The sequence below is a fragment of the Callithrix jacchus genome, chromosome 2, assembly GCF_049354715.1.
Source record: "Callithrix jacchus isolate 240 chromosome 2, calJac240_pri, whole genome shotgun sequence".
In the NCBI taxonomy this organism is placed as follows: domain Eukaryota; kingdom Metazoa; phylum Chordata; class Mammalia; order Primates; family Cebidae; genus Callithrix; species Callithrix jacchus.
The window spans coordinates 170,773,232-170,799,912 of record NC_133503.1 but is presented as its reverse complement, the minus strand read 5'-3'; the positions used below and the strand labels follow the sequence as shown (position 1 = coordinate 170,799,912).

General features: G+C 41.3%; 1 protein-coding gene across 3 annotated transcripts in view; it reads left to right on the top strand.

Moving 5' to 3' along the window:
• Positions 1-840: 840 nt before the first annotated feature.
• The window catches only part of TTC23L (tetratricopeptide repeat domain 23 like), a 71,099-nt gene continuing 45,258 nt past the window's right edge, over positions 841-26,681 (top strand). For 2 of the 3 annotated variants that reach the window (XM_035291702.3, XM_035291705.3), the window contains exons 1-4: positions 841-1,107; positions 2,466-2,540; positions 6,957-7,143; positions 11,254-11,377. In XM_035291702.3, the coding sequence (XP_035147593.3) occupies positions 1,085-1,107; positions 2,466-2,540; positions 6,957-7,143; positions 11,254-11,377 (409 nt within the window). In that variant the 5' untranslated portion in view covers positions 841-1,084. The remainder of the gene's footprint in view (positions 1,108-2,465; positions 2,541-6,956; positions 7,144-11,253; positions 11,378-26,681) is intronic. The other variant, XM_035291704.3, reaches the window with a different exon arrangement.

The following is a 26,681-nucleotide window of genomic DNA, read 5'->3' as shown; positions in this document are numbered from 1 at the left end:
AAGATATGGCCGCATAATTTAGGGCTAAGTGCTAAATGTCCGGACTCCCTCGCAGAACAGCTAACCATTAGCAGATCTAGTAGTCAATTTCTTACCCCACTCACTTCTTGCAATCCGCTTTCCTAACCATGCCTAGCTCCAGTCTTACTGGGTAACACAGACGGTGCAAGCACAGCCAACAGCCATATCTGAGCCTTTCCTCTGGGGTCCAGAGAACCAGAACTCCCGAGCTGCTGTGGGGGTGCACCGTAGCTGGGGATCGTCGCCGAATCAGCCCGCATACCTCCCAGCTTTTTTTTTTTTTTTTTTTTTTTTTGAGACGGAGTTTCGCTCTTGTTACCCAGGCTGGAGTGCAATGGCACTATCTCGGCTCACCACAACCTCCGCCTCCTGGGTTCAAGCAATTCTCCTGCCTCAGCCTCCTGAGTAGCTGGGACTACAGGCGCGCGCCACCATGCCCAGCTAATTTTTGTATTTTTAGTAGAAACGGTGTTTCACCTTGTTGACCAGGATGGTCTCGATCTCTTGACCTCGTGATCCACTCGCCTAGGCCTCCCAAAGTGCTGGGATTATAGGCCTGAGCCACCGCGCCCGCCCGGCCATCTCGCAGCTTTAAACAGGTAGGGTCCTAGGGCCTGGCGCTCCCTTCCATCGTTGGACGGAATGTTACCATCTCTTCTTGCGCCTTCACCTCGGAGCAGTAAGGTCTCGTGAGATACAATATGCCGACGCCAGTTGTGGGGCGAGCCCGAGGCCTTGCGGGGACGGGAAAGTGGGGGGTGCGGTAAGAACTGCGCTATGCCAGAGCGGACTAGGATTCTCCGAAGCGGAAGTGCCCCTAGGCGCCAGAGCTTTAGGCGCTCCCAGTAGCCAAGGAGAATTCCGTTCCCGTGGCAACGTTATTGTCTCCAGGTTCCAGCCGGTACCTGGGCTGCGGAAGCTAACGGGGGACCTCCCGGGCTGTGTAGTCTCCGCGAGGCACAGCTGTGGCTCCCGGAAAGAGGTCGGCCAGGGTCAGGAGGTCGACGCAGCCCGAGGAAGCCGCGCAACCAGGCTGAGGGAGCGGGGAGGCTGGTTCCGGGGCATGGCTTCCCCGCCCTGGGCCAGGTGCGCCGCCTGCGCTCGCGCGTCCTCTTAGAGCGTCTGCGGTGGGGGAACCGCTGTAGGGAAGGAGCCCAGGGCAGCGCTGAGCAGAGCGCAGCCGGCAGCGACAGGGCTTACGGAGTTACCGCGGAACCGCTGCGGGAAGAGAGTAGCGATTTGTACTTGAGACTGGGGCCAGAGTTTGGTGTTCAGCGCCAGGCGGAACGTCATAGGAACAGAGTCCGGGAGTTTGAGAGATCAGAACTCCTTGCTTTGGGCATATTGTTGAAAGTGGAGGTTAAAAAGAGAAATTAGTGAGTCGCCCCTTCTGATTTTCAGATAGGGGATGATCTGGAGCCTGGGTCAGAAAGCTACTCAGGGCTTGGCAGGAATGAGTGATTCTGGAGGGTGAAAAGAGAGGCGACTTGGATGTTAACGTTCAACAAATAACTGCTTTCGATTGGGATTCGATTTAAGCGACTGGCATAGCCTTACTTGAGGGTCGAATTTCACAAATACTGTATTTAGAAATCACGTTTTTCGTCATGTGCTTCAGAGGTTTCCCCTATCATCTAACAACCACAAACAAAATAGACACATGAATTTTATTTATTATTTTATTTTGGGGCGGAGTCTCGCTCTGTCGCCCAGGCTGGAGTGCAGTGGCGCGATCTTGCAGGCTCACTGCAACCTCCGCCTCGCAGGTTCTATTCTCCTACCTCAGCCTCGAGTAGCTGGAACTACAAGCACCCACCACCACGCCCAGCTAATTTTTGTATTTTTCGTAGAGACAGGGTTTCACCATATTAGCCAGGCTGGTCTTGAACTCCTGACCTCAGATGATCCACCTGACTTCCCACAGTGCTGAGATTACAGGCGTGAGCCACCGTGCCCGCCTCGTTAATTTTAACCCCTTTACTAGAAGCTGCTATTAATTAGTGAAATGGCTCCAGGGAAAAGAGCAAAATTAACCAATTGGCTGTGCTTCGTTTATTACCGAGAACTTGTTTCTTTGCTTAAATATGTCTTGCCCTCAGACCTGCCAAAATAGTATCTGAGTTGAGTAGGTGACCATAGTTTCACTGACCCATGAGCTGTAAATATGCTTGCTTTGAGACATAAAGGCCAGGGATTTTGGAGAAGTAGGGTAGAGTTGAAATCAGGGGAAAGAAATTAACTTAGACATTTAATTTGGCAAATGTCTTTAATTTCTGTTTTCCAGCGGTCTCCATATCTGAGTATGTGTAGTCTGTGGATTTAGGATGGGTTATATATTTGAGTAGTTTAATGTTAATGTCTAATGTTAATAGCATCTCAGAGGGGGAAAACAGAACAGACACCGAGCCTTTTCTCCCAAAGCTGACCTTATCTGATTCTTATAGGAAGAAGATGCGAGCCAGCCCCATCCGTATCCCAACTGTTAGCAATGATATTGACTGGGATTTCTGCTTCCGTTCGTAAGTATTACAGAATTTTGACATCAGAGGTACTCACTGGGCTGAAACACTAGACCTCCTGCTTAAGGCAAGCCTGGTTGAGGAGCTTTGCATGAACATTATATAAAAGAGAAGGGTTTACGACCACCAGGCCAACATGGTGAAACCTAGTCTCTACTGAAAATACAGAAATTATTCATACGGTAATGGAGCACCTTTAATCCCAGCTACTGGGAAGGCTGAGGCAGGAGAATCGCTTGAATCCAGGAGGGGAAGGTTGAGACAAGCTGAAATCACACCACTGCACTTCAGTCTGGGTGACAGAGACCCTGTCTCAAAAAAAAAAGAAGGTTGTATTTCTGTGATGTGCTTTAATAATGACTGTTATAATACCTGTTTGTATTTACAACCTATGCATGATAGAAGATTGCTTTTTTTTTTTTTTTACTTAAGGCAATTTTTAAAGTTTTTAAAAATAAAAATAAATTAGTTAGATTAGTTATAACAAGATTGGCAAAGTTGTGGAGAATTAACTATAACAAAGTTAATGAGAAAATTAAGTTTTATGAAATAGAGTAAATAAAACTTTCATATTATCACATACTATGTGCCAGGCTCTGTTCTAAGTACCTTAAACATCTTAGCTGATTTAATCTCCCCAAACCCTGTGAAGCAGGTATTATTATTGGCATATTTTTTAGATGAATGTGAGTCAAAGAGATATATAGGCAGTTTGCCCAGAGTTGCATAGCTAGTAAGTGGTATTTAAACTGGGCGCTCTGACTCCAGAGTTCATTCTTGTTTTGTTTTGTTTTGTTTTTAGAGGCAGTCTAGCATTGTCACCCAGGCAGGAATGCAGTGGTACAATCATGGCTCACTGCAGCCTCAGCCTCTTGGGCTCAAGCAATCCTCCCACCTTAGCCTTCCGAGTAGCTGGGACTACAGGCATACACCACCATACCTAATTTTTAAATTTTTGTAGAGATGGGTTCTCATGATGTGGCCTAGGCTGGTCTTGAAATCCTGGGCTCAAGAGATCCTCCTGCCTCAGCCTCCCAAAGAGCTGGGATTACAGGCATGAGCCACCGTGTCCAGCTAGAGACCATTCTTTAACCATTCTCTATACCAGGGTTTCTCCATCTCTGTACTGTTGACATTTGGGTTGGATAACTTTGATGTGGAGGGTTGTCCTATATAAGATTTTTATCAGCATCCACTAGATGCCAGTAGCACTAACTCCAGTTGTGACAAGCAAAAATGTCTCCAGACGTCAGATTTCCCCTGGAGGCAAAGTCATCCTTAGTTGCAAACCATTGCTCTGTACCAGTGCCATCAAATAGAAATATAATGCAAGTTGACCAGGCACAGTGGCTCACACCTGTAATCCCAGCACTTTGGGAGGCTGAGGTGGGTGGATCATAAGGTCAGGAGTTCAAGACCAGCCCAAGCAACATAGTGAAACCCTGTCTCTACTAAAAATACAAAAATTAGCCAGTCGTAGTGGCACACACCTATAATCCCAGCTACTCAGGAGGCTCAGGCAGGAGAATCACTTGAACCCAGGAGGCAGAGGTTGCAGTGAGCCAAGATCGCACCATTGTACTCCAGCCTGGGCAACAGAGCAAGACTCTGTCTCAAAAAAAAAGAAAAGAAAAAAGAAATATAATGCAAGCTACATATGTAATTTAAATTTTCTGCTATCCACATTAAAGAAACGAAACACATGAATTTAATTTCAATACTATATTTTTTTATTTCAATATATACAAAATATGCTAAAATTATTAAATACTTTATTATCTTTTTATACTCTTTAAAATTGAGTGCATATTTTACATTTACAGCACATCTCAATTCAGACTAGCAATATTTCATGTGCTTGATAGCCACATGTGGCTACTGGTTACCATAATGGATAGTGTAATTTTTTTTTTCGAGACAGAGTCTTGCTTTGTCACCCAGGATGGAGTGCATTGGTGCGATCTTGGCTCACTGCAACCTCTGCCTCCTAGGTTCAAGCCATTCTCATGCCTCAGCCTCCTGAGTAGCTGGGATTACAGGCTCATTTTGGTATTTTTTAGTAGAGACAGGGTTCCGCCATGTTGGCCAGGCTGGTCTCAAACTCCTGACCACAAGTGATCCATGTGCCTCGGTTTCCCAAAGTTCTGGGATTACAGGCGTGAGCCACTGTTCCTGGCCTGGAAAGCATAAGTTTAAATTCATAAAATATCTTGTGGTTAAGGATTATATGACTATAAAAATTGAAGTTCACAAAAATGTTAAGTTCACAGTAAAATATCTAGGAAATAATGAGATAATTTATTTTGGACATTACTAATCAGAATTTCTATTTATGATGGTAATATATGGAATAAGTCTAGCAAGGCAGACCTTTCATTCAACCTCCTATTCTTTTTATTCTGACCATCCTTAGAGATGTCTCACTGGTCAAGATTCTCCAGCCATCTTTCTCACCTTTTATAACATGATGTTCAAAGCTAGTTCAGGGATTTACATACTCAAAAGTATTTGTCAAGACCTCAATGTTTCTCATTCCTTTGAAGTACCTGAGGTTGAAACATGCTTCCTTTGTTCTTAGCTTAACGTTATTCAAGGCTTAATTTAAAATATTTCAGGCTTATAATTTTTCATATCCATAATTTGCAATCGGTTTGGTGATTCCAGTAGATTTAACTTCTGCTCTAGGTCTCTGAAATATGCAGCTTAAGTAAAATTTTCTACTGAGGTATGTTCTCTCTTTTTTTTTTTTTTTAACTGCTCCTTGCAGAGCAGGGCTAGCATGCCCAGAGCCAGCCAACTTATGATCTCTTGCCACAGATTTCCTCTCTCCTCAATATTTTTCAAACATTCAAAAGACTGATCATTCTTTTCTCATTCATTCGTTCATCATTTAACAGGCCATTATTTGTTTTTACTATGAGCCAGATATCAGGTTTTCAGACACAAATGAGGCTCAGCCCCTGCCCTGGTAGAGTTTACTTTGCCAGCAGGCAAAGAAGACTCAGAAACAAACCAAAGAACAACAATAAAAAAAAATAAAAACAGTAAAAAAAAAATCACAGTGTAGTAGCAGTTTGGGGGAAATTTTTGAAAACTCTTTGGAGGCTGCCTTTATTGCTACTCTAATGAAAGCCTTCCAGGAGTGATGACATCTGACTTGTGTCTTGAAGAAGGAGTATGGAATTCACCAGGCAGAGAAAAGGAAGTTTATCACCTGTCTTCTGATCGGGTCATGTTGCCAACCTTCCCTGGCTGTCCCATCAAGTTAGCTTGTCTACTGAAAGCACGCTCGTCTGTGGGCAGTAGGCAAGCCTGTCTGCTCCTGGGCCTGACGAAATGTTGCTCTCCTATCTACACAACCTGGTTTGCCCACATCCTCTTGATAAGTTAATTAGAATAGGAATCTAGAAGGATATCAGCATGCCATTTTTCAAACCTGGAGTAATTGGCGGTAATTTTCTTTTTGTGCTTTTCTGATTTTTCTTTTTTATTTAAACATTGAACATTCACTATTTAAGCAATCAGTGGAAAAGAAAGGTAAATTTTTAAAACTACGCAGTGGCTGAACTTTTGAGTTATTTTGAGTACAAAGATAGATGAGTCCTTTGGGAGACTTATTTACACTTAACATTTCTATTGTTGCTCTTAAGATCTCAAAATTCTGTTTCTCTCTGTAGTACTTTACTGATTTTTCTAGTGATGTTAGGATACAGTTCTTTTTAACACAACTAAGGGTATTTCTCCTCCAAATCTGCACTTGATGCACTATGGGTTTCCCTCCCTCTCTCTGGTGGGACCCTGTCCTCATTTCTTGGCCACCACACATTGAAGCTTTTAAGATATGTGAAAGAAGACATGCAAAGTATAGCCTCAAAATGTTGATTTCCTTTCCCTTATTTCATTACATCCATTTTCTTTTCTTGTTTGGATCAGAACTTTTGAACACAGATGTTCTTAGGGATCCTCCAGTCCAACACCCTTTTTTGTAGTTGAAGAAGTCCTGTCATGGAGCTAATGATAATTAATACTAATAGGTAACATTAAAGGAACACATGGTAAACGCCACACACTGTGCTAAGTGATTTATGAGTATTATCTCATTTAATCCCATGCCCTCATCAAGTAGGCATTCATATTTTCATTTTACGGAGAGGTAAATTAATAACTTGGTTAGGGTCATGTGGTTAGTAAGCAGCATAGCTGCAACTTTATAAATCAGCTTAATTTGAACCACTACATTGCTGTCTTAATGCTAGGCTTTGAGGGTGACATGAGTTTACTGCCTGGCTTTATTCTTGCAAGTTTATGTTAGAAGACATGTCCCTATCCCCCAGCTGGGAGAGCTATGCCCTTCAATTTTACCTTGTTTGAGATGACAAAGGTTAAATCCTGAATCTCTGCCTCTCATACCTACAGGCCACAGCAAACCGAGATCCCAGCTCATCAGCAAACAAATGAGTTGTGTCCCACTGGTGGGTCTGAAGAGAATGAAGAGGAAACGAAAGCTAAAGAGGAGGAGGAGGCCATGGACTGTATGTCTCATCCCAAAGATAAATTAGCTCAATCCCAGAAGAGAGTAGCTCAGCTGATTAAGGAAAAAATGGTAAAACAAAAAACTCACTAAAATTTTGTTTCCATTTAAAAGTATGTTCATGATTAGTGAAGCTTTGCCTTAAATACAGATTGAAGCATATGAAACAGAGGAAGGTATCATACTTCTTTGTGAGTAGGAGTAAACAAAGCAGAGCATACTTAGGTAGGCAGCCCACCTTCTGGTTCCATGCATGATTCATAGTCAGTTCCTCCTTGGGGCATTCGTGCTCCTAGCTTAAACTAAAAATTAGGCTGGGTACAGTGGTTCATACCTATAATCCCAGCACCGTGGGAAACTAAGGCGGGAGGATATCTTGAGGCCAGCCTGAGTGACGTAGTGAGAACCTATCTCTACAAAATATTAAAAATCAGCCGGGCATGGTGGAGGGAGCCTGTGGTGCCAAGCTACTTGGGAAGCTGAGACAGGAGGATAGCTTGTGTCCAGAAAATTGAGGCCATAGTGAGCTGTGATTGTACCACTGCATTCCAAGCTGGGTGACAGAATGAGACCTTGTCTCTAAAAAAATAAAATTAAATTAAAAAAAACCTAAAACTTATAATTTGGTTATTTTTGTTGCTGTTACCTTTAACTTAAAATTAAAATATTTATATATATCCTGGAAGGTTTCAGGATGCTATATTTTAGGTAGCAAAAAGGCTGGGATAGTAAGGCAGGTGGTTGAGAATAGGTAGCCAGGCAGGTCTAAGCTCAGGCCCGGAAAGGATATGGGTCAGATGCCTTTGGTTACAGTGGAATCATAAACAAAACAAAGGGCCCGAAACAGGAGGTAGCAGCAGAGGTCAAAGAGTGCAAGTATGCGTTTCTAAGAGCAAGTCAAAGACTTGTCAAAGATCTCAGAGCAGATGTGTAAGCATGAGTGTTCAAGATCCAGGAACCTGAGACAGCAAGACATCGACTCTCATTATTAGAACACAGGCACCAGCCTGTTTCCAGAGCATGAGTTATCAACAGAAGAGTTTGTACCTTGACTTCCTGACTTCTCCTAGTCAAGGGAAAAAAGTAATCTAGAGAGGTTTTATTTTCTATCATTTGCCTCTGAGGTATCTCTCTAGATGGATATTTGTAAATTTATCTCTGTAAATGACCCAAGACCTTGCAAATGGTAATCCTCCTGGCCTGGACCCATTAGTGATTCACAAATCCAGCCTAGAAGGATCATTTCTAAAAACAGACAAGTACCATCTGCCGTGTAGTGTAAGTGGGGGTTTTTAAGTATTGAAAACTCCTTGGCCAGAGTGGATAATGACAAAGATTTAGATCTTAGGAGCGAAATCTAACTCAAATGCCAAACTCATCAAATTGTATACAATGAACATGTATAGTTCTTTGCATATCAGTTATATCCCAATAAAGCTTTTTTTTTTTTTTTTTTTTTTTTTTTTAATCTAACCCAACCCAGTACTCCTAGCCCTGAAGGGTAGGGGATGCCACATCAGCAGCAGTAGTGCTGGGGTGACATCTGGAGCCCATATTGGTTGTCCCCATTTCTCTAAGTCAAGGAGCTCGAGGATAAATATACAATGTCCAGAGCTAAAGCTTTGGTCTCTCATTCTAGTGATTTTTTGAAGGTGTGATACTTCTGCCTCAAAAGAGATCTTAGTATTTGCTATGGTCAGTCCCTGGTGAATTTTCAAAAATGCTAACTAAATGGATGTTTGGAAGCATCAGGGGAAGTGTCCTTCTACCATTGCTTGCTTCTGTGTATTTGAGCAGGGGGCATAATAAAACATGAAGCTGGGTAGAAGATAGGAATCAGGAAGGAGTGTATTCCTTGGAATCACCTACGGTACTGTTGTATCTTACATTACTCTTTAAATGGGTTACTTTAATTACCTGTGCATTACTCTTCAAATGGGTTACATTTAGATTGTACTTAACAACATTGAATCATTTTTTTTCCTTACGGTAACGCCATGAGGTAGATAATACAGGTTTCTGACCCTCATAAATGGAAGCTGAGATCAAGGTGACCTTCCCCAAAGCAACACAATCAGTAAACAAACGTTAGAGCTATGGCTGAAACTTTAGATTTTTGATTCCTTGAAGTGTTATTTTCCCTTTACCAAGAAAAAAATGCCTGACCATATTGACTAGTGCAGCCAATAATGACTGTGTTTGTAAAGTCACTGAAATGTATGACTTGAAGATGCAGTTCTGTGATTTCTTAGAGAGCTCTACATGTCAGTTCTATAGGGTAGGGGGACTGTTTCCCCAACTCCATCTTTATCCTTGCTAAGAGATGATTATTCAGCAGGTTACACCTGTGTGCACTGGGCAGATAACAATGAACATAAGGAATAAACTTCTGTCCTCAAAGGACTTATATTCTATTTGGGGAGATAATAGACAAACAAAAATAATGCCTAATACAATATCAGGTAGAAGTAAGTGCCATGAAGAAAAAATAAAATAGGTAATGGGGTATTGAGTGATGAAGTGGAGTTTATTTTTTAGATAAGCTGGCCAAAAAAGGCCTGTTGATAAGAGAAGTGAAAATGAAATGAAAAAGTGAATGACATGGAAGGGTGTACCAAGTGCATGGAGGGAGCAGCACATGCACAGCCCTGCACTGGAAGTTATTTGGCGATGTTCAGGAACCACCACTAGTCAGTGAATTTTAACAGACGAAGTAGGAGGAGAGAGTGGTAGAAAATGAAGTTCAGAGGTGATTGGGGTTGGATCAGATTATGCAGAGCCTTGGAGGCCATAGTAAGGACTTTGAACTGTGTTAAGAACAAAAAGTGGGAAGCTGTTGGAGGATTTTGAACAGGAAAGTTATGATCTAATTTACATCTTAATATTATACTGGCACATAAAATATGTTTAAAAATCCATAAGTTTCTAATAATAATCAATAAGCTATTTGGTCATAATTAGAGGATGGTAGTGAACAAATATGTTTTTCTGAAAGCTATTAAAGAAAGTACAAGGATAGGCCATGTGTCCTGCCTTTCCAATATGAACTGTACTATTGGGTAACAAAAGAGTAGAGGAGGAGAAATTCTTCTTGTAGAATTATTCGAGATAACGTATGAAGGAGGATTGATAGGATTAGTTTATTAGCATTTTATAATCTTTTATTAATTTTCCATGTAGTTTTCCTAATATCTGAAAAAAAAAAAAAACAGATAGTAGACGTATTCTGCTGGAAGACCATACCATTAGCCATGAAGTCATTTTGTAAAAAAAAGAATTCACAGCTAAAATTAACCATACTTCTAAATCCAACTGCTAATATAAAGGTAGAACAGAGAATGGAGGGACATGATGAGACACCACGAGGACACAGTCATCAAAATTTATGTCTGTGGGAAATACTAGACCAAATGTCTCAGCTTTTTCAAATAATTTATAAGAAAAAGAATTAGAAATGGTGTAATAATCTTCAGTCTCTATAGATGAAAAGAGACTGAAGAGACTGACCTCATAGTGTAGACAGTCAGACTATTTAAAAAATTAGACGTCTATGATTAGATATTTGATTTTAAGGAATTATTGTTATATTTTGGTGAGATAATGATATATTGTTATTTTTCTAAGTCCATATATTTTAGAGGTACTTATGAAATGTTTACAGAGGCAACAACAGAATGTCCGATTTGCTTCAGTTAAGGTAAGGATGGGTGGATGAGGGGTCTAGATATGAAACAGGATTGGCCAGGAGTAGATCACCGATCAGCTACATGATTCATTCTTCATGCTGTCTATATTTATATATTAATAAATTTTTTATGATAAAAGGTTAAAAGAAGTAACTCTGGCTAGAAAGTATTATGTAGAAAGTAGACTACAGTCTACTTTCTAGCCCCCTGCAGGGGCCAGAGAGGAAGCAGTTGGAAGGACTGCTGTGGCCAGCCAGGTAAAAGGTGAAGGTAGCCGGGACTAGATACTCATGGCAGAAATGAGCAGAAGAGCTTGGTTTTAGGATTCAGGGGGAATGTGGACCCAACAAGACCTGATGAATTGGACACAGGATGAGAAGAAAAAAGTAGAGAAAAGAGATGACAGGTAAATTCAGTCCTGTGTTCCAGTGACAAGTCTATGGGCTAGAGACTTCTCCTCCTTTCCAAAAAATATAATCACTTCTGTACTCTACAGAATACTCAAGCAAACAAGGAGCTGATTCGATGTGTCATCCTTTCTCGGATTATTTTTGGGGACCATCACTGGAAATGTGCACGAGCTCTGACCAACCTAGCCTATGGTTACTTGACATTGAGAGGTACTTGGTTTCCCCAGCTGGGTTTGGGTAGACAGCCTTTGAAGGCTGAGCCCCCACAACCTCAGTGAGGGTGGGCATGACTAGGAGGGCCCCTTCTTGCCCCTAGCTCACACATTATCAGAAAGGAAAGTCCATGGATGAGGGAAACAGTATGGCAAGGATCTTAGTAATAAAGATAATGATGATCCTGACAGTTATTGAGTATTTAGCATATGCCAAACTAGTCTCATTAGTCCTCACAATATTCCTTGGAGGGAGATACTGTTATTATCCTCAGTTTATGGATGAGGACACTGGGGCACCGTGGGCAAAGACAGTATCAGGGGTTCTAGCCATAGGACAGTAGGGGAAGGACTGGCAGGGATGTACACTCACATCAGGGAGGCAGACCCAATAATGGGACTTGAATTCCAAAGGTAGAACTCAAGTTACTGGAAGGTTTGGCTTAGTGAAAGGCAGGGAGGACCCTCATCCTAGAGAAATGGTACTTCTGGAAGGTACTCTAGTATAAGGGAATAAGACAGGAATCTGTTTGCTAAAACTGGAACCCAAGTGAAAGTTCTATGAGAGTGGAAACTTTGTAGTAGAGGCTGAATAAATACTGGGTGATACACTGAGGAGAGAGCACATTTCTGGAGCCGGGGACATAGCTAGCTCAAGGCTCTCTGTTCCTTGACCAGACATGTCCCCCTGTGTAGACTGCATACATTTCTACCGTGGAACTCATTGTACTGTGCTCATATATGCTTTAAATGCTTCTGCCTCTGACATCGAAGCTCCCTCAGGGAAGGGACTGGTCTCATTTGATCTAGAGCAGTCCCCTGGACACAATATGGATCAGCATATTACTGCTTAAGAACTGAGCCCCTGGCCTAGGGCTTGTTCAAGTACCTCTGGGACCTCAGTCTGAAGGGGGCCTAATTTGTAATACAAATTAAGTGCTTTATGGGCTTAAGTGATTTGAAGGCTACAGGATAAGGGAAGCAATATTCTCGGGCCATAATGAGGCTAGATATCAGAAAGCAAAGCTTTTGAAAAAATTAAAATTGAATTCACTTCTCAGTTATTAATCCCAGAATATATTCTCCTTCTTAGGGCTGTATAGGCCCTTTTACACCCATTTGTTTTTAATGCAAGTTTAGATTCTTCATTGATATGGCAGGATCATGAGTAACCAACATCACAGCATTAGGGCACTGATGCTGTGGGTCACAGTGGGGGCACAGTGAGGCCCTTTTATGCTTTAAGAACACATGTATTGTGTTCTGAAAGAAGGTGCTGTGGCTAGGAAGAGGAGAACGTCCTTACTTACAGGAAGAGCAGGCAGCCACTTCTGTAAGATTTGAGAGTCACCAGGAAGGATCTTCCCCTAGGGGTTCCATCCTTCTTTAATTGAAATCTCTCTATTCCCCTGAGACTGATTTTCTCAAAAACTTACTGCCTTCATGATTAAAAGTCAAATTTAGGGATTTGCTGCTTCAGTACTTACAGAGTTCTTGTTATAAGCCTGGTGGTACTTGTGCTCAATGCTGGGGATACATAAATCAATACTGGTGGTCCCTATGCTCTAGGACATACAGGGGTCTTATGACAGATACCATTCTAGAAGTAGGAACAAAATTCTGAGGAGTACACATGAGGTAGTTCAGTGGTTTTGCGATTGAGGAAAGTCAGGGAAGGCTGCAGAGAGAAGGTAATATTTGTCCTGTCTTTGAAGGATGAGAATAGGTTTATCAAGTAGATTTTTAAATTTTTTATATTTTTATTTTTGTAAAGATGGGGTCTTGCTATGTTGACCAGACTGACAGACTGATCTCAGACTCCTGGCCTCAGGTGATCCTCCCACCTCAGCCTCCCAAAGTGCTGGGATTATAGGCGTGAGCCATGGCACCTGGCCCCCAAGTAGATTTTGAGGGGAGAAGCAGAGAGTACAAAATTGGTCCTTTATACGTGTTGATCTAAGGCATAGGAAGTGAGAGCGGGACACTTTATATAAAACTCCTTACACAGAATATTGCAGCTTCTCTATAGATCCAGGGGGTTAGGATAAGACAGAAGACACCTTAGGACAGATAGCTCATGCTTGGAAATGGGAGTGAAAAGGTAATTTGGGTCCAGATACCAGCGAGTTTGGCGAGTTATTAAAAGGTGTGAAGTGAGGTGCTAATAATCAAGCTTATGTTATAAAATGAAAGACTCGAGGATGGGTTGGACTGGTAGAGAAAGAAGAGGTGAAGACCAGTTAGGCCATTATCCTGCCCAGATGAGAGTCAATGAGGGCATTGGCTATGGCCATAGGAATGCAGAAAAGATAACCTAAAATGTAGAATTGGTGACATTGAGTGCCCCTTTCAGTATGGAGTGGGAAGGACAGGGAAGAGTTGAAATTGAAGCAGGCATGACCTGGACAATTAACTGAAATAGAGAATTAAAGGGAAAGACCAAGTGGTGGAGTGTATTAGTCTGTTCTCATGCTGCTAATAAAGCCATACTCAAGCCTGTCATTTATAAAGAAAAAGAAGCTTAATGGATTCACAGTTGCACATGGCTTGGGAGGCCTCACAATCATGGTGGAAGGCCAAGGAGGAGCAAAGACACATCTAACATGGCAGCAGGCAAAAGAGTATGCAGGGGAACTGCCCTTTATAAAACCATCAGATCTCGTGAGACTTATTCACTGTCACAAAAACACCATGGGAAAACCCTGTCCTCATAATTCAATTACCTCCCATGACATATGGGGATTATGGGAGCTACAATGTAAGATGAGATTTTGGTGGGAACATGGCCAAACCATATCATGGAGGAAGGGGGAAGAAGCTACTGAGTTTGGTTTCTGACAGGCTGGATCACATCTGTTCAGTAGGCAACTGGAAGTAGGTCTAGAGCATCGGTAGGCAACTGAAATGTTCAGTAGGCAACTGAAACCAGGTCTAGAGCTCAGGAAAGATGTTAGTTTGGGAGAGATGAGCACATAGGAGCCCGTTGAGGCCAAAGGAGTAGATGAGCTTGATCAGAAGTAGTGTGTAGAGGCTGGATGTGGTGGCTCATGCCTATAATCCCAGCACTTTGGGAGGCTGAGGCAGGTGGATCACTTGAGGTCAAGAGTTTGAGACCAGTTTGGTCAACATGGTGAAACCCCGCCTCTACTAAAAATACAAAAATTAGCCTATATAGTGTATGCCTATGGTCCTAGCTACTTGGGAGGCTGAGGCAAGAGAACTGCTTGAACCCTGGGAGGTGGAGGTTGCCGTGAGCTGAGATCACACCACTGTACTCCAGCCTGGGTGACAGAGGGGGAAGAGAACAGAGGACTGAAGACTGGAGAGCAAGAGCTTTAGGAAAGACGAAGGGGAAAAGGGGCCAGCAAAGGAAATAGAAGACTCAGGAGGAGCTGTGTCATGGAAGCCCCTAGAGGATTTTGAAAAGAAGTACAGTGTGGTTTCAGTAGTTCAGATGGTGGAGGAAGGTCAAATAAGGTAAAGGCTGAGGAGAGACCCATGGATTTGGCAGCTGGTAGATCATTTCAACTTGGTTTGGTAGAGACAAGTACACTCCTTGGGAGTCTACTTGAGGTGATGAACTTGAACTGGAGAGGAAGGCATTTGAACGGGAGATTTCTCTGAGCCTAGAGCAGAGCCAGATGCTGCCTCGTCTGTCTTGCATTGAAGATGACTAGAGTAGATCTAGAAGGAGGTTGGCCTAGATTTTCTAAAATCAACTCCTTCCATAAGAGCCACAAATTACCTTTGAGTTTTGCTTTTCCAATTAGACTCCAAGTTAAGTCAAGATAAGTAAACAGGTTATATCACAAAAGATGGTGATAAATCCTTTTCTCTCTAATCAAAGTTTTTCTTGCTGCATGAATACAGAACTAAGTTGAGGCAATAAGTTGGAGGAGAAACAAGTTTTACCATTGGTAAGAGTTTTTTTGTTAGTTTTACCTAGATGGGAAAAACAGCCTGCTGGTCAGGATGAAGTTCCCACGTGGTATAGTGGAGGCTAGACTTGAACTCAGATTTTCTGACACCAGCCTAGAGTTTTTTTTAGAATAGGTTATGACTGTAAGCTTTCTTTGAAAATAGCCCAGTGCCTCTTATTTCAGTCATAGTTTGGTTTCTTCACTTAAGCTTTTATTTCAGTTTCTTCACTTAAACTTTTTTAGTGTCTGGTCCATGGAATAAAATAAGTAAGGCTTTGAAAAATGGCAGATCTTCACAAGAGATGAAGCGCTTGCTCAGCTCCACTTGGTGGTGGTGTCATTCATCCTTAACTGCTTTAAAGTGGACAGAATATATGAGCTGGCCTCCGTGTAGGCGGATATGCGTGTCTGTGTGCGTTCATGCTTCACTGCACCCATACGTGTTTTATAGTCATCAACCCTGCTTTCCACGTTTCACTCTGAGCCTTTTCCAGCAGCCAAACGCTGATTTCTCTCAATAAACAGTCTCTCAGTGAGTATTTAGTGAGAAACTTGAATGTGAAATGCCGTGAACACTTTGGGAAATGTAAGGTAAAAAAGCCCTCAAAGATTTTACAACTTAGTGTGGTAGGTGAACTACCTAGAGACATAACTATGAGAGAAGGCATTATAAGGTAAATGCAATGTAATTGATTTAAATAACAGGCTTAGGGAAAGTTGGGTGAAATCATTTCTGGCTGAGATGATAGATTCAAGGGGGAGGTAGATTCAAGGGTTGTAAAAAAAGGAGTAGGGTTTGAGGACGTGGAAGAAGGGGTGGGCATTTCTGATGAGGAGGAAGGTGTGGGCCAAGACATGAGGAAGGAAAGTGCAACATCTGAGGAGCAGCAGTAAGCAGCCTTGTCTGGTTAAGGTTAGGACTGGTAAGATGAACCTAAAAAGGAGAAGGGTACATTGGGCAGGCCATGATGTGGTTTTAAATACAAGCTAAGGAATTTGTCTTGTGTTTGATGGCAAGAAGCACTATTAGAGATTTTCCAGCAGGATGATAAAAATATCAAAGTGCGCTTTTGGTAAGGTTAATCTAGCAGTGATAGAAGAGAAGCCATCTCAGTCATCTAGGTCTAAAACTAGGCTGACAGAGAGAATGGGTGAGAAGGTAAGGATTCAAGAGTCTACGAAAGACAGACACATTTATTGTTAAACCGGAAACCCACTTCTGGGAATCTTTCCTAAATACACACTGATAACATATGGACAAGATTATTCTTTGCAGCATTGTTCATGATAGTAAAAGATTGGAAACAAGCAAATATCCATCAATAGGAAACTAGTATATACACACAGTGGGATATATGCAGTTTTAAAAAAGAATATCTATATCCTTCTATATCTATGTCCTTCTAGGGAAAGATCTCTTCGATACATCTTTAGGGAAAACAGAAGGCACAATGCAGTATGGTGTTTATAACATGCCTCTTTTTTGTGTAAGAAACAGGGAGTAAGAAATGACAATGTATGCTTATTTTTAAATAAAGGAACACTGAAGGGTACACAAGAATGAAACAAAAAAAGTTAGAGGGTGGTTGGGAAAAAAGGGAAAGGGATTGGAAGTGAGACCTCTCAGTGTTTACTTTTTCATATAATTTTTAACTTTTCAACTATAGAAATATGTTACCTATTCAAAAATTACTTTTAAAAGACAGAGATCATGAAGGAGGAGTCAGCAGGACATGGTGTTCAATTTGGGACTGAGTGAAAGTGAGGCCCAAAGATGACCATGATGTTTTGGGCCTCTGAAATTGCCATTTTCAGAGAGAAGTAGGTCAGAAAGGAAGTGGACTGGGAGAGGAATGCTGAGTCCAGTTTTTGATGTATTGATTTTGAATTGCAATAGAGAATCCAGAAGTTGAGAATTGCTAATCTGAAAATCTGAACTCTAAAATGCTGCAAAATCTAAAATTTTTGAGTGCTGTTGTGATGCTTTAAAGGAAATGCTCATAGGAACATTTTGGATTTCAGATTTTCAGATTTTAGAGATGTTCAACTGGTTATCTGCAAATAATCTCAAAATGCCCCCATCCAGAAAAATATCTGAAATCTGAAACACTTCTGTTCCCAAGCATTTTGGATAAGGGATACTTAACCTGCAATACATTTTCACTTGCGCTAGAAATTTGGGACTAGAACTTGGGAGGACAAAAGGAAAGGAATATTTGAGACTAGAACTAAAGAGGGAAAATGGTAAATTATAAGCATGAAGGCTAAAGTTGAAGTAATAGGAGTTGATAAAACTTCCAAGAGGGAAAGAGAGAAGTGGAAGAAACAGAAAGACTTGGAAAATGGACACATTGATGATAGAGAACAAAGGACCTTGATAAAGAGTTAGCAAAGAATCAATTCCAGAAGGTTTGTTTATAAAGGAGAAGCAAGTTGGTGTGGTGCCTTGGGAGCCAAACAGCTAAGAGTGTCTGATGCTGCAGTGAAATGCGTACTGAAACACTGTGGTTGGATTCATTTATTAGGATGTTTTTGAGGGGACCTCAGAAGAACAGTTTCCCCACAATGGTTGGAGAAGAAGCCAGATCCCAAGGACGAAGGGAAGGAAGAGGGACCAATAGCCTAGGCTATGTATTCTGCATACTCCATAGTATGAAGGAATGAAGGGAAATAGGAGGGTAGATAGAAAAGGCAGAAAAGTCAAGTGAAGATGATTTTACAAGAGAAGGAGATGCAGGCAGATTTTACACAAAGAGGAAGGAGCCAGTTGGAAGACAGGGTTTAAAGATTTTTTTAATGGAGTAATTGATGAAATGGGATTCACAAGAGAATGTGAGGCCTTTGCAAAACAGAGTGTATAAAAGTCGGTTGGCTGGTTAAACAGAACAAGTGACACTAGAAGTGGACCTCTATAGCCCACTACCCTGGTGATGATCCTAAAAAGCTTAGTGGTCCAGCAGCTGACAAAGGGCAGGTGGGGATGACCAGGGTAGTTTGGTACCTAGTGGTGAATTGTTTTCAAGTGTTCAGGAAGGAAAATACAGGAACATGGACAAGCATTTTTCTGAAATTCTGCTTATTAATGAAACAATAATTTAGTCAGCCTATTATTACTGGGAATCTTTCAGGTATTGGGGCTCTGTTACAAATGTTGCAAAATTCAGCAAAAGAAGGCTGTCATGAACTCTGCCTCTTTGTCCAGTTGGTTAAAACAAAGACACAAAAACTGGTACAGAAACAACAGGGAATGAAAAAACCAAGTAATCTGACCCACAAGAAGCCTGATATCTACCTGAAGTGAGTCTGCATTTGAGAACGCAGGCCGTTTCCAAAGATTCTGTAAGCAGCACTATCAAAAATGTTCAAAATAAGCACAAATATAGTAAATTACTCAGTAAGAGAAATGGACCTTTGTAATAATAATAATGGCTAATATTTCTTCAAACTCACTTCATTCAAGTACTATTTAATCCTTTTTATATTAAATTAATCCTTGCAATAACTCTATAAGATATATTTTTATTACCATTTTGTAGTTGAATAAACAGGCATAAAGTAACTTGTTCAAGTCACAAGGAGAGTAGTAAATGGCTAAGCTGGGATTTGTACCTGGAAAGTCTGGCTCTAGACCCTGTTTTTTTTGTTTGTTTGTTTGTTTTTTTTGAGATGGAGTTTCGCTCTTGCCCAGGCTGGAGTGCAGTGGTGCTATCTCAGCTCACCGCAACCTCCGCCTCCTGGGTTCAGGCAATTCACCTGCCTCAGCCTCCTGAGTAGCTGGGATTACAGGCACGCGCCACCATGCCCAGCTAATTTTTTGTATTTTTAGTAGAGACGGTGTTTCACCATGTTGACCAGGATGGTCTCGATCTCTTGACCTTGTGATCCATCTGCCTCGGCCTCCCAAAGTGCTGGGGTTACAGGCTTGAGCCACCGCACCCGGCTCCTAGATCCTGCTCTTTTAATCACTGTGCCACAGTAACTGCTTAAATACAGATGATGATCAAAGGTGACTGCTTTCTGGTGACAACAACCTGCAAATATTGGGTAGCTCTGAGCAGATTTTCTCTGTCCTGAGTCAGTGTAGCAGACATCAATGATAGAATGCCAACCCAAACTAAAGCAAAATGGTCAATATATTTGTTAGACAATCTTTGGACTCATTTTGCAAACTCATCAATATTCCCTTGTAATTTCTGAATCTTGGGCTCCAGAAGCAGGCCTTGCTGCCCCTCTGACATGTACCTCAAAAATTGCTGCACTGTCAGTGCAGGGAGAAGAGTGGTATCCTTGGCTTGGGAGGACAGATACAGAAAAGTGACTTGGTCTATGAAGCATGCTTCATAGATATAAACAATCATAAATCTTATATACAGAGTGTTCTTTTTGCATGAAAGAAGATGTACTTAGAATTAGTAAATAAATTTATTTCAAAATGTTGCTGATACTGAATTCATAATACTTTTTTCATTATGAGTTTTCTTAAGTAGTATATGCTATGAAAATAATTACTACAAGTGGAGGAAGCCCTGTGATTTGTTGTTGTTGTTGCTGTTGCATTACTAATGTCTGTTCTTTTTTTAAAAATATATATGTATATTTTGTTGCACTTTAGGTTCTGGGGTACATGTGAAGAACATGCAGGATTATTGCATAGGTACATACATGGCAATGTGGTTTGCTGCCTCCATCCCCATCACCTATATCTGGCATTTCTCCCCATGTTATCCCTTCCTAACTCCCTACCCCCCACTGTCCCTCCCCTAGTTCCCCCCAGCAGACCCCAGTGTGTGATGCTCCCCTCCCTGTGTCCATGTGTTCTAACTGTTCAACACCCGCCTATGAGTGAGAACATGTGGTGTTTGATTTTCTGTTCTTGTGTCAGTTTGCTGAGAATGATGGTTTCCAGGTTTAGCCATGTCCCTACAAAGGACATGAACTCATCATTTTTTATGGCTGCATAGTATTCCATGGTGTATATGTGCCACATTTTCCCTGTCCAGTCTGTCATCGATGGGCATTTGGATTGGTTCCAGGTCTTTGCTATTGTAAACAGTGCTGCAATGAACATACGTGTGCATGTGTCTTTATAATAGAATGATTTATAGTCTTTTAGATATATACCCAGTAGTAGAATTGCTGGGTCAAATGGAATTTCTATTTTTAAGTCCTTGAGAAATCACCACACAGTCTTCCACAATGGTTGAACTAATTTACACTCCCACCAACAGTGTAAAGGTGTTCCTATATCTCCGCATCCTCTCCAGCATCTGTTGTCTCCAGATTTTTAAATGATCACCATTCTAACTGGCATGAGATGCTATCTGAATGTGGTTTTGATTTGCATTTCTCTAATGACCAGTGATGATGAGCATTTTTTCATATGTTTGTCGGCCTTATATATATATCTTCTTTTGAAAAGTGTCTGTTCATGTCCTTCACCCAATTTTGAATGGGTTTGTTTGTTTTTTTTTCATGTAAATCTGTTTTAGTTCTTTGTAGATTCTGGATATTAGCCCTTTGTCAGATGGGTAGATTGCAAGAATTTTTTCCCATTCTGTTGGTTGCTGGTTCACTCTAATCATTGTTTCTTTTGCTGTGCAGAAGCTCTGGAGTTTAATTAGATCCCATCTGTCTGTCTATTTTGGCTTTTGTTGCCAATGCTTTTGGTGTCTTAGTCATGAAGTCCTTGCCTATGCCTATGTCCTGAATGGTTTTGCCTTGGTTTTCTTTAGGGTTTTTCTGGTGTTAGGTCATATGTTGAAGTCTTTAATCCATCTGGAGTTACTTTTAGTGTGAAGTGTCAGGAAGAGGTCCAGTTTCTGCTTTCTAAACTGGCTAGCCAGTTTTCCTAACACCATTTATTAAACAGGAAATCCTTTCCCCATTGCTTGTTTTTGTGTGGTTTGTCAAAGATCAGATGGTTGTAGATGTGTGGCGTTGCCTCCAAGGCCTCTGTTCTGTTCCATTGGTCTATATCTCTGTTTTGGTACCAGTACAGTGCTGCTTTGATTACTATAGCCTTGTAGTATAGTTTGAAGTCAGGTAGCATGATGCCTCCAGCTTTGTTCTTTTTGCTTAGAACTGACTTGGCTTTGCTGTCTCCCTTTTGGTTCAATATGAAGTTTAAGATGTTTTTTTCCAGTTCTATGAAGAGGGTCATAGGTAGCTTGATGGGTAGCATTGAATGTATAAATTACTTTGGCCATTATAGCCATTTTCACAATATTGATTCTTCCTAACTGTGAGCATGGAATGTTTTTCCATCTGTTTGTGTCCTCTCTTATATTTCCTTGAGCAGTGGTTTGTAGTTCTCCTTGAAGAGGTCCTTTATGTTCTTTGTTAGTCATATTCCTAGGTATTTTATTCTCTTTGCAGCAATTGTGAATGACAGTTGGTTCTTGATTTGGCTCTCTTTAAGTCTGTTATTGGTGTATAGCAATGCTTGTGATTTTTGCACATTGATTTTGTATCCTGAGACTTTGCTGAGGTTGCTTATCAGTTTCAGGAGATTTGGGGCTGAGACGAGGGGTTCTTCTAAATATACAGTCATGTCGTCTGCAAATAGAGACAATTTGACTTCCTCCTTTCCTATTTGAATACACTTTATTTCTTTTTCTTGCCTGATTGCTCTGGCTACAACTTCCAATACTATATTGAATAGGAGTGGTGAGAGAGGGCATCCTTGTCTAGTGCCATATTTCAAAGGGAATGCTTCCAGTTTTTCCCATTCAGTATGATATTGGCTGTAGGTTTGTCATAAATAGCTTTCATTATTTTGAGACACGTTCCATCGATACCTAGTTTATTGAGAGTTTTTAGCATAAAGCACTGTTGAATTTTGTCAAAGGCCTTCTCTGTATCTATCGAGATAATTATGTGGTTTTTGTCTTTGGTTCTGTTTATGTGGTTAATTACTTTTTTAGACTTGCATATGTTGAACCAGCCTTACATCCCTGGGATAAAGCCTACTTGATCGTGATGGATAAGCTTTTTGATGTGCTGTTGCAATCGGTTTGCCAGTATTTTATTGAATCTTTTTGCATCTATGTTCATCCTGGATATTGGCCTGAAGTTTTGTTTTCTTGTTGAGTGTCTGCCGGGTTTTGGTATCAGGATGATGTTGGTCTCATAAAATGATTTGGGAAGGATTCCCTCTTTTTGGATTGTCTGGAATAGTTTCAGAAGGAGTGGTACCAGCTCCTCTTTGTATGTCTGGTAAAATTTGGCTGTGAACCCATCTGGACCTGGGCTTTTTTTGTTTAGTAGGCTATTAATTGCTGCCTCAACTTCAGCCCTTGTTATAGGTCTATTCAGGTTTATGACTTCTTCCTGGTTTAGGCTTGGCAGGGTGCAAGTGTCCAGGACTGTATCCATATCTTCCAGGTTTACTGGTTTATGTGCGTAGAGTTGTTCGTAGTAATCTCTGATGGTAGTTTGTATTTCTGTGGAATTGGTGGTGATATCCCCTTTATTGTTTTTTATTGCATCTATTTGATTCTTCTCTCTTTTATTAATCTGGCTAGCAGTCTATTTTATTCATCTTTTCAAAAAACAAGCTCCTTGATTTATTAATTTTTCGGAGGGTTTTTTGTGTCTCTATCTCCCTCAGTTCTGCTCTGATCTTAGTCATTTCTTGTCTTCTCCTAGCTTTTGAGTTTTTTAAATCTTGCTCCTCCAGCTCTTTCGATTTTGTTGATTGGGTGTCGATTCTAGATCTTTCCTTGCTTCTCATGTGGGCATTTATTGGTATAAATTTTCTCCTAGACACTGCTTTAAATGCATCCCAGAGATTCTGGTACATTGTGTCTTCATTCTTGTTGGTTTCAAAGAACGTCTTTATTTCTGCCTTCATTTCATTGTTTACGCAGTCAACATTCAAGAGCCAGTTGTTCAGTTTCCATGAAGTTGTGTGGTTCTGGGTTAGTTTCTTAATCCTGAGTTCTAATTTGATTGCACTGTGGTCTGAGAGACTGTTTGTTATTATTTCCATTATTTTGCATTTGCTGAGGAGTGATGTACTTTCAATTATGTGGTCAGTTCTAGAGTAGGTGTGATATGGTGCTAAGAAGAATGTATATTCTGTGGATTTGGGGTGGAGAGTTGTATAAATGTCTATTAGGTTTCCTTGGTCCAGATCTGAGTTCAAGTCCTGGATATCCTTGTTAATTTTCTTTCTCATTGATCTGTCTAATATTGACAGTGGAGTGTAAAAGTTTTCCACTACTATTGTGTGGGAGTCTAAGTCTCTTTGTAGGTCATTAAGAACTTGCTTTATGTATCTGGGTGCTCCTGTATTGGGTGTATATATATTTAGGACTGTTAGCTCTTCTTATTGCATTGATCCTTTTACCATTATGTAATGTCCTTCTTTATCTCTTTTAATCTTTGTTGGTTTAAAGTCTATTTTATCAGAGACTAGGATTGCAACTCCTACTTTTTTTTTTTTTTTTTTTTTTTGCTCTCCATTTGCCTGTTAAATCTTCCACCATCCCTTTATTTTGAGCCTATCTGTATCCTTCCATGTAAAATGGGTTTCCTGGATACAGCACACCAATGGGTTTTGACGTTTTATCCAATTTGCCAGTCTGTGTCTTTTGATTGGGGCATTTAGCCCATTAACATTTAAGGTTAATATTCTTTTTTTTTTGAGACGGAGTTTCGCTCTTGTTACTCAGGCTGGAGTGCAATGGCGTGATCTTGGCTCACTGCAGCCTCTGCCTCCTGGCAATTCTCCTGCCTCAGCCTCCCGAGTAGGTGGGACTACAGGCGCGCACCACCATGCCCAGCTAATTTTTGTATTTTTAGTAGAGACAGGGTTTCACCTTGTTGACCAGGATGGTCTTGATCTCTTGACCTCATGATCCACCCACCTCGGCCTCCCAAAGGCTGGGATTATAGGCGTGAGCCACTGCGCCTGGCCTTTAAGGTTAATATTCTTTTGTGTGAATTTGATCCTGCCATTTTGATGCTAGCTGGTTGTTTTGCCCCTTAGTTGACACAGTCTCTTCATTGTGTCGATGCGCTTTACCATTTGGTACATTTTTGGAGTGGCTGGTACTGGTTGTTCCTTTCTATGTTTAGTGCTTCTTTCTGGAGCTCTTGTATGGCAGGCCTGGTGGTGATGAAATCTGTGAGCAATTGCTTGTTCATAAAGGATTTTATTTCTCCTTCGCTTATGAAGCTTAGTTTGGCTGGCTATGAAATTCTAGGTGGCAAGTTCTTTTCTTTCAGGATGATGAATATTGGCCCCCACTGTCTTCTGGCTTGTAGGGTTTCTGCTGAGAGATCCGCTGTGAGTCTGATGGGCTTCCCTTTGTGGGTGACTTGACTCTCTGGCTGCCCTTAGCATTTTTTCCTTCAATTCAACCCTGGTGAATTTGACAGTTATGTGCCTTGGGGTTGCTCTTCTTGAGGAATATCTTTGTGGTGTTCTCTGTATTTCCTAGACTTGAATGTTGGCCTGCCTTGCTAGGTTTTGGAATTTCTCCTGGATAATATCCTGAAGAGTGTTTTCCACCTTGGATTCATTCTCTCCATCACATTCAGTTACACCTATCAAACATAGATTAGGTCTTTTCACATAATCCCATATTTCTTGGAGGCTTTGTTCATTTATTTTTACTCTTTTTTCTCTAATTTTGCCTTCTCATTTTATTTCATTGGAAGATTAAGATCTTCCATCTTTGATATCCTTTCTTCTTGGTTGATTCGGCTCTTGAAACTTGGGTATGCTTTGCAAATTTCTCATGTTGTGTTCTTCAGCTCCATCAATTCATTTATATTCTTCTCTGTTTATTCTCTTAGCATTTCATCAAACCTTTTTCCAAGCTTCTTGTTTCTTTGCATTGGGTTAGAACGTGTTCTTTTAGCTCAGAGAAGTTTGTTATTACCCAGTTTCTGAAGCCTGTTTTTGTAAGTTCTTCAGACTCATTCTCCAACCAGCTTTGTTCCCTTGTTGGTGAGGAGTTGTGATCCCTTGGAGGAGGAGAGGCCTTCTGGTTTTGGATGTTTTCATCCTTTTTATTCTTGTTTCTTCCCATCTTTGTGGATTTATCTACCTGTGGTCTTTGTAGTTGGTGACTTTCATATGGGGTCTCTGAGTGGATGTCCTTTTTGTTAATGATGAAGTTATTTCTTTCTGATTTTTAGTTTTTCTTCTAACAGTTAGGCACCCCTGCTGTAGGACTGCTGGAGGTCCACTCCAGACCCTGCTTTCCTGGGGATCATCTGCAGTGGCTGCAGAACAGTAAGGATTGCTGCCAGTTTTTTCTTCTGTTATCTTTGTCCCAGAAGGATACTTTCCAGATGTCAGCCTGAGCTCTCCTTTATGAGGTGTCTCTTTGGATATATGGGGATCAGGGAACTGCTTGAGGAGACAGTGTGTTCCTTATAGGAGCTCAAGTGCTGAGCTGTGGGCTTCATTGTTCTATTCAGAGCTGCTGTGCAGGTATGTTTAAGTCTGCTGCAGTGGAACTCATAACCGCCTTTTTTCCCCAGGTCCTCTGTCCTGGGAAGGTGGGGCTTTATTTATAAGTTCCTGACATGCTGCTGCCTTTTTTCAGGGATGCTGTGCCCAGCGAGGAGGTAGGCTAGTCACAGTCTACCAGCAGAGGTGTTGCTGAGCTTCCGTGTGCTCTGCCCAGCTGCTGTGTGAACTTCCTTGCAGTTTTCTTTATAGAGGTATAGTTAGAACTGCCTCGGTAAGGGTGGTCTGCCTCAGTAATGGTGGACTGTCTCTGTAATGGCAGACTGCCTTGGTAATGGCAGACTACTTCATTAATGGCAGACTGCCTCAGTAATGGCCAACACCCTTCCCCTCACAGAGCTGTGTTTGCTGTGAAACTCTCAATCCAGAGTGTTTCAGATTGCTGGTCTTTGTGGGATGGGACCCACTGAGCCAGATCACCTTGCTCCCTGTTTCAGTTCCCTTTTTTCAGTTGAATGGGTGACTGTCTCCCAGGCATTCCAGGTGCCAGTTGAAACAGTGCCCATATTTGTGTGAGTTTTTATGTGGAGACCCACTGCGCTGGCTGAAACAGCCATGCTGGAGATTCGTGGTGCTTTTCCGCCTGGGAATCTCCTGGTCTGTGGGCAGTAAAAATTCATTTGGAAATGTGGTGATCACTCACCCTCTATGATGTTCTCACTGGGAACTGCACTCCAGAGCTGTTCCTGTTCAGTTATGTTGGCTCATCCAACTGTGATTTTTTTTAAAAAAATGTTGAAAGAACTCTTTCATACTTGAAAAGGTTGGAAAAACATTTGTCTAGAGCAGTGGTATCCAAACTCAAGAGGCAGCTCCTTTATCACTAAAAGAAACTTGAGCAAACAATTACTCTTTATACGTGTATTTTAAATAGATTGTGTACAACAGTATCGATG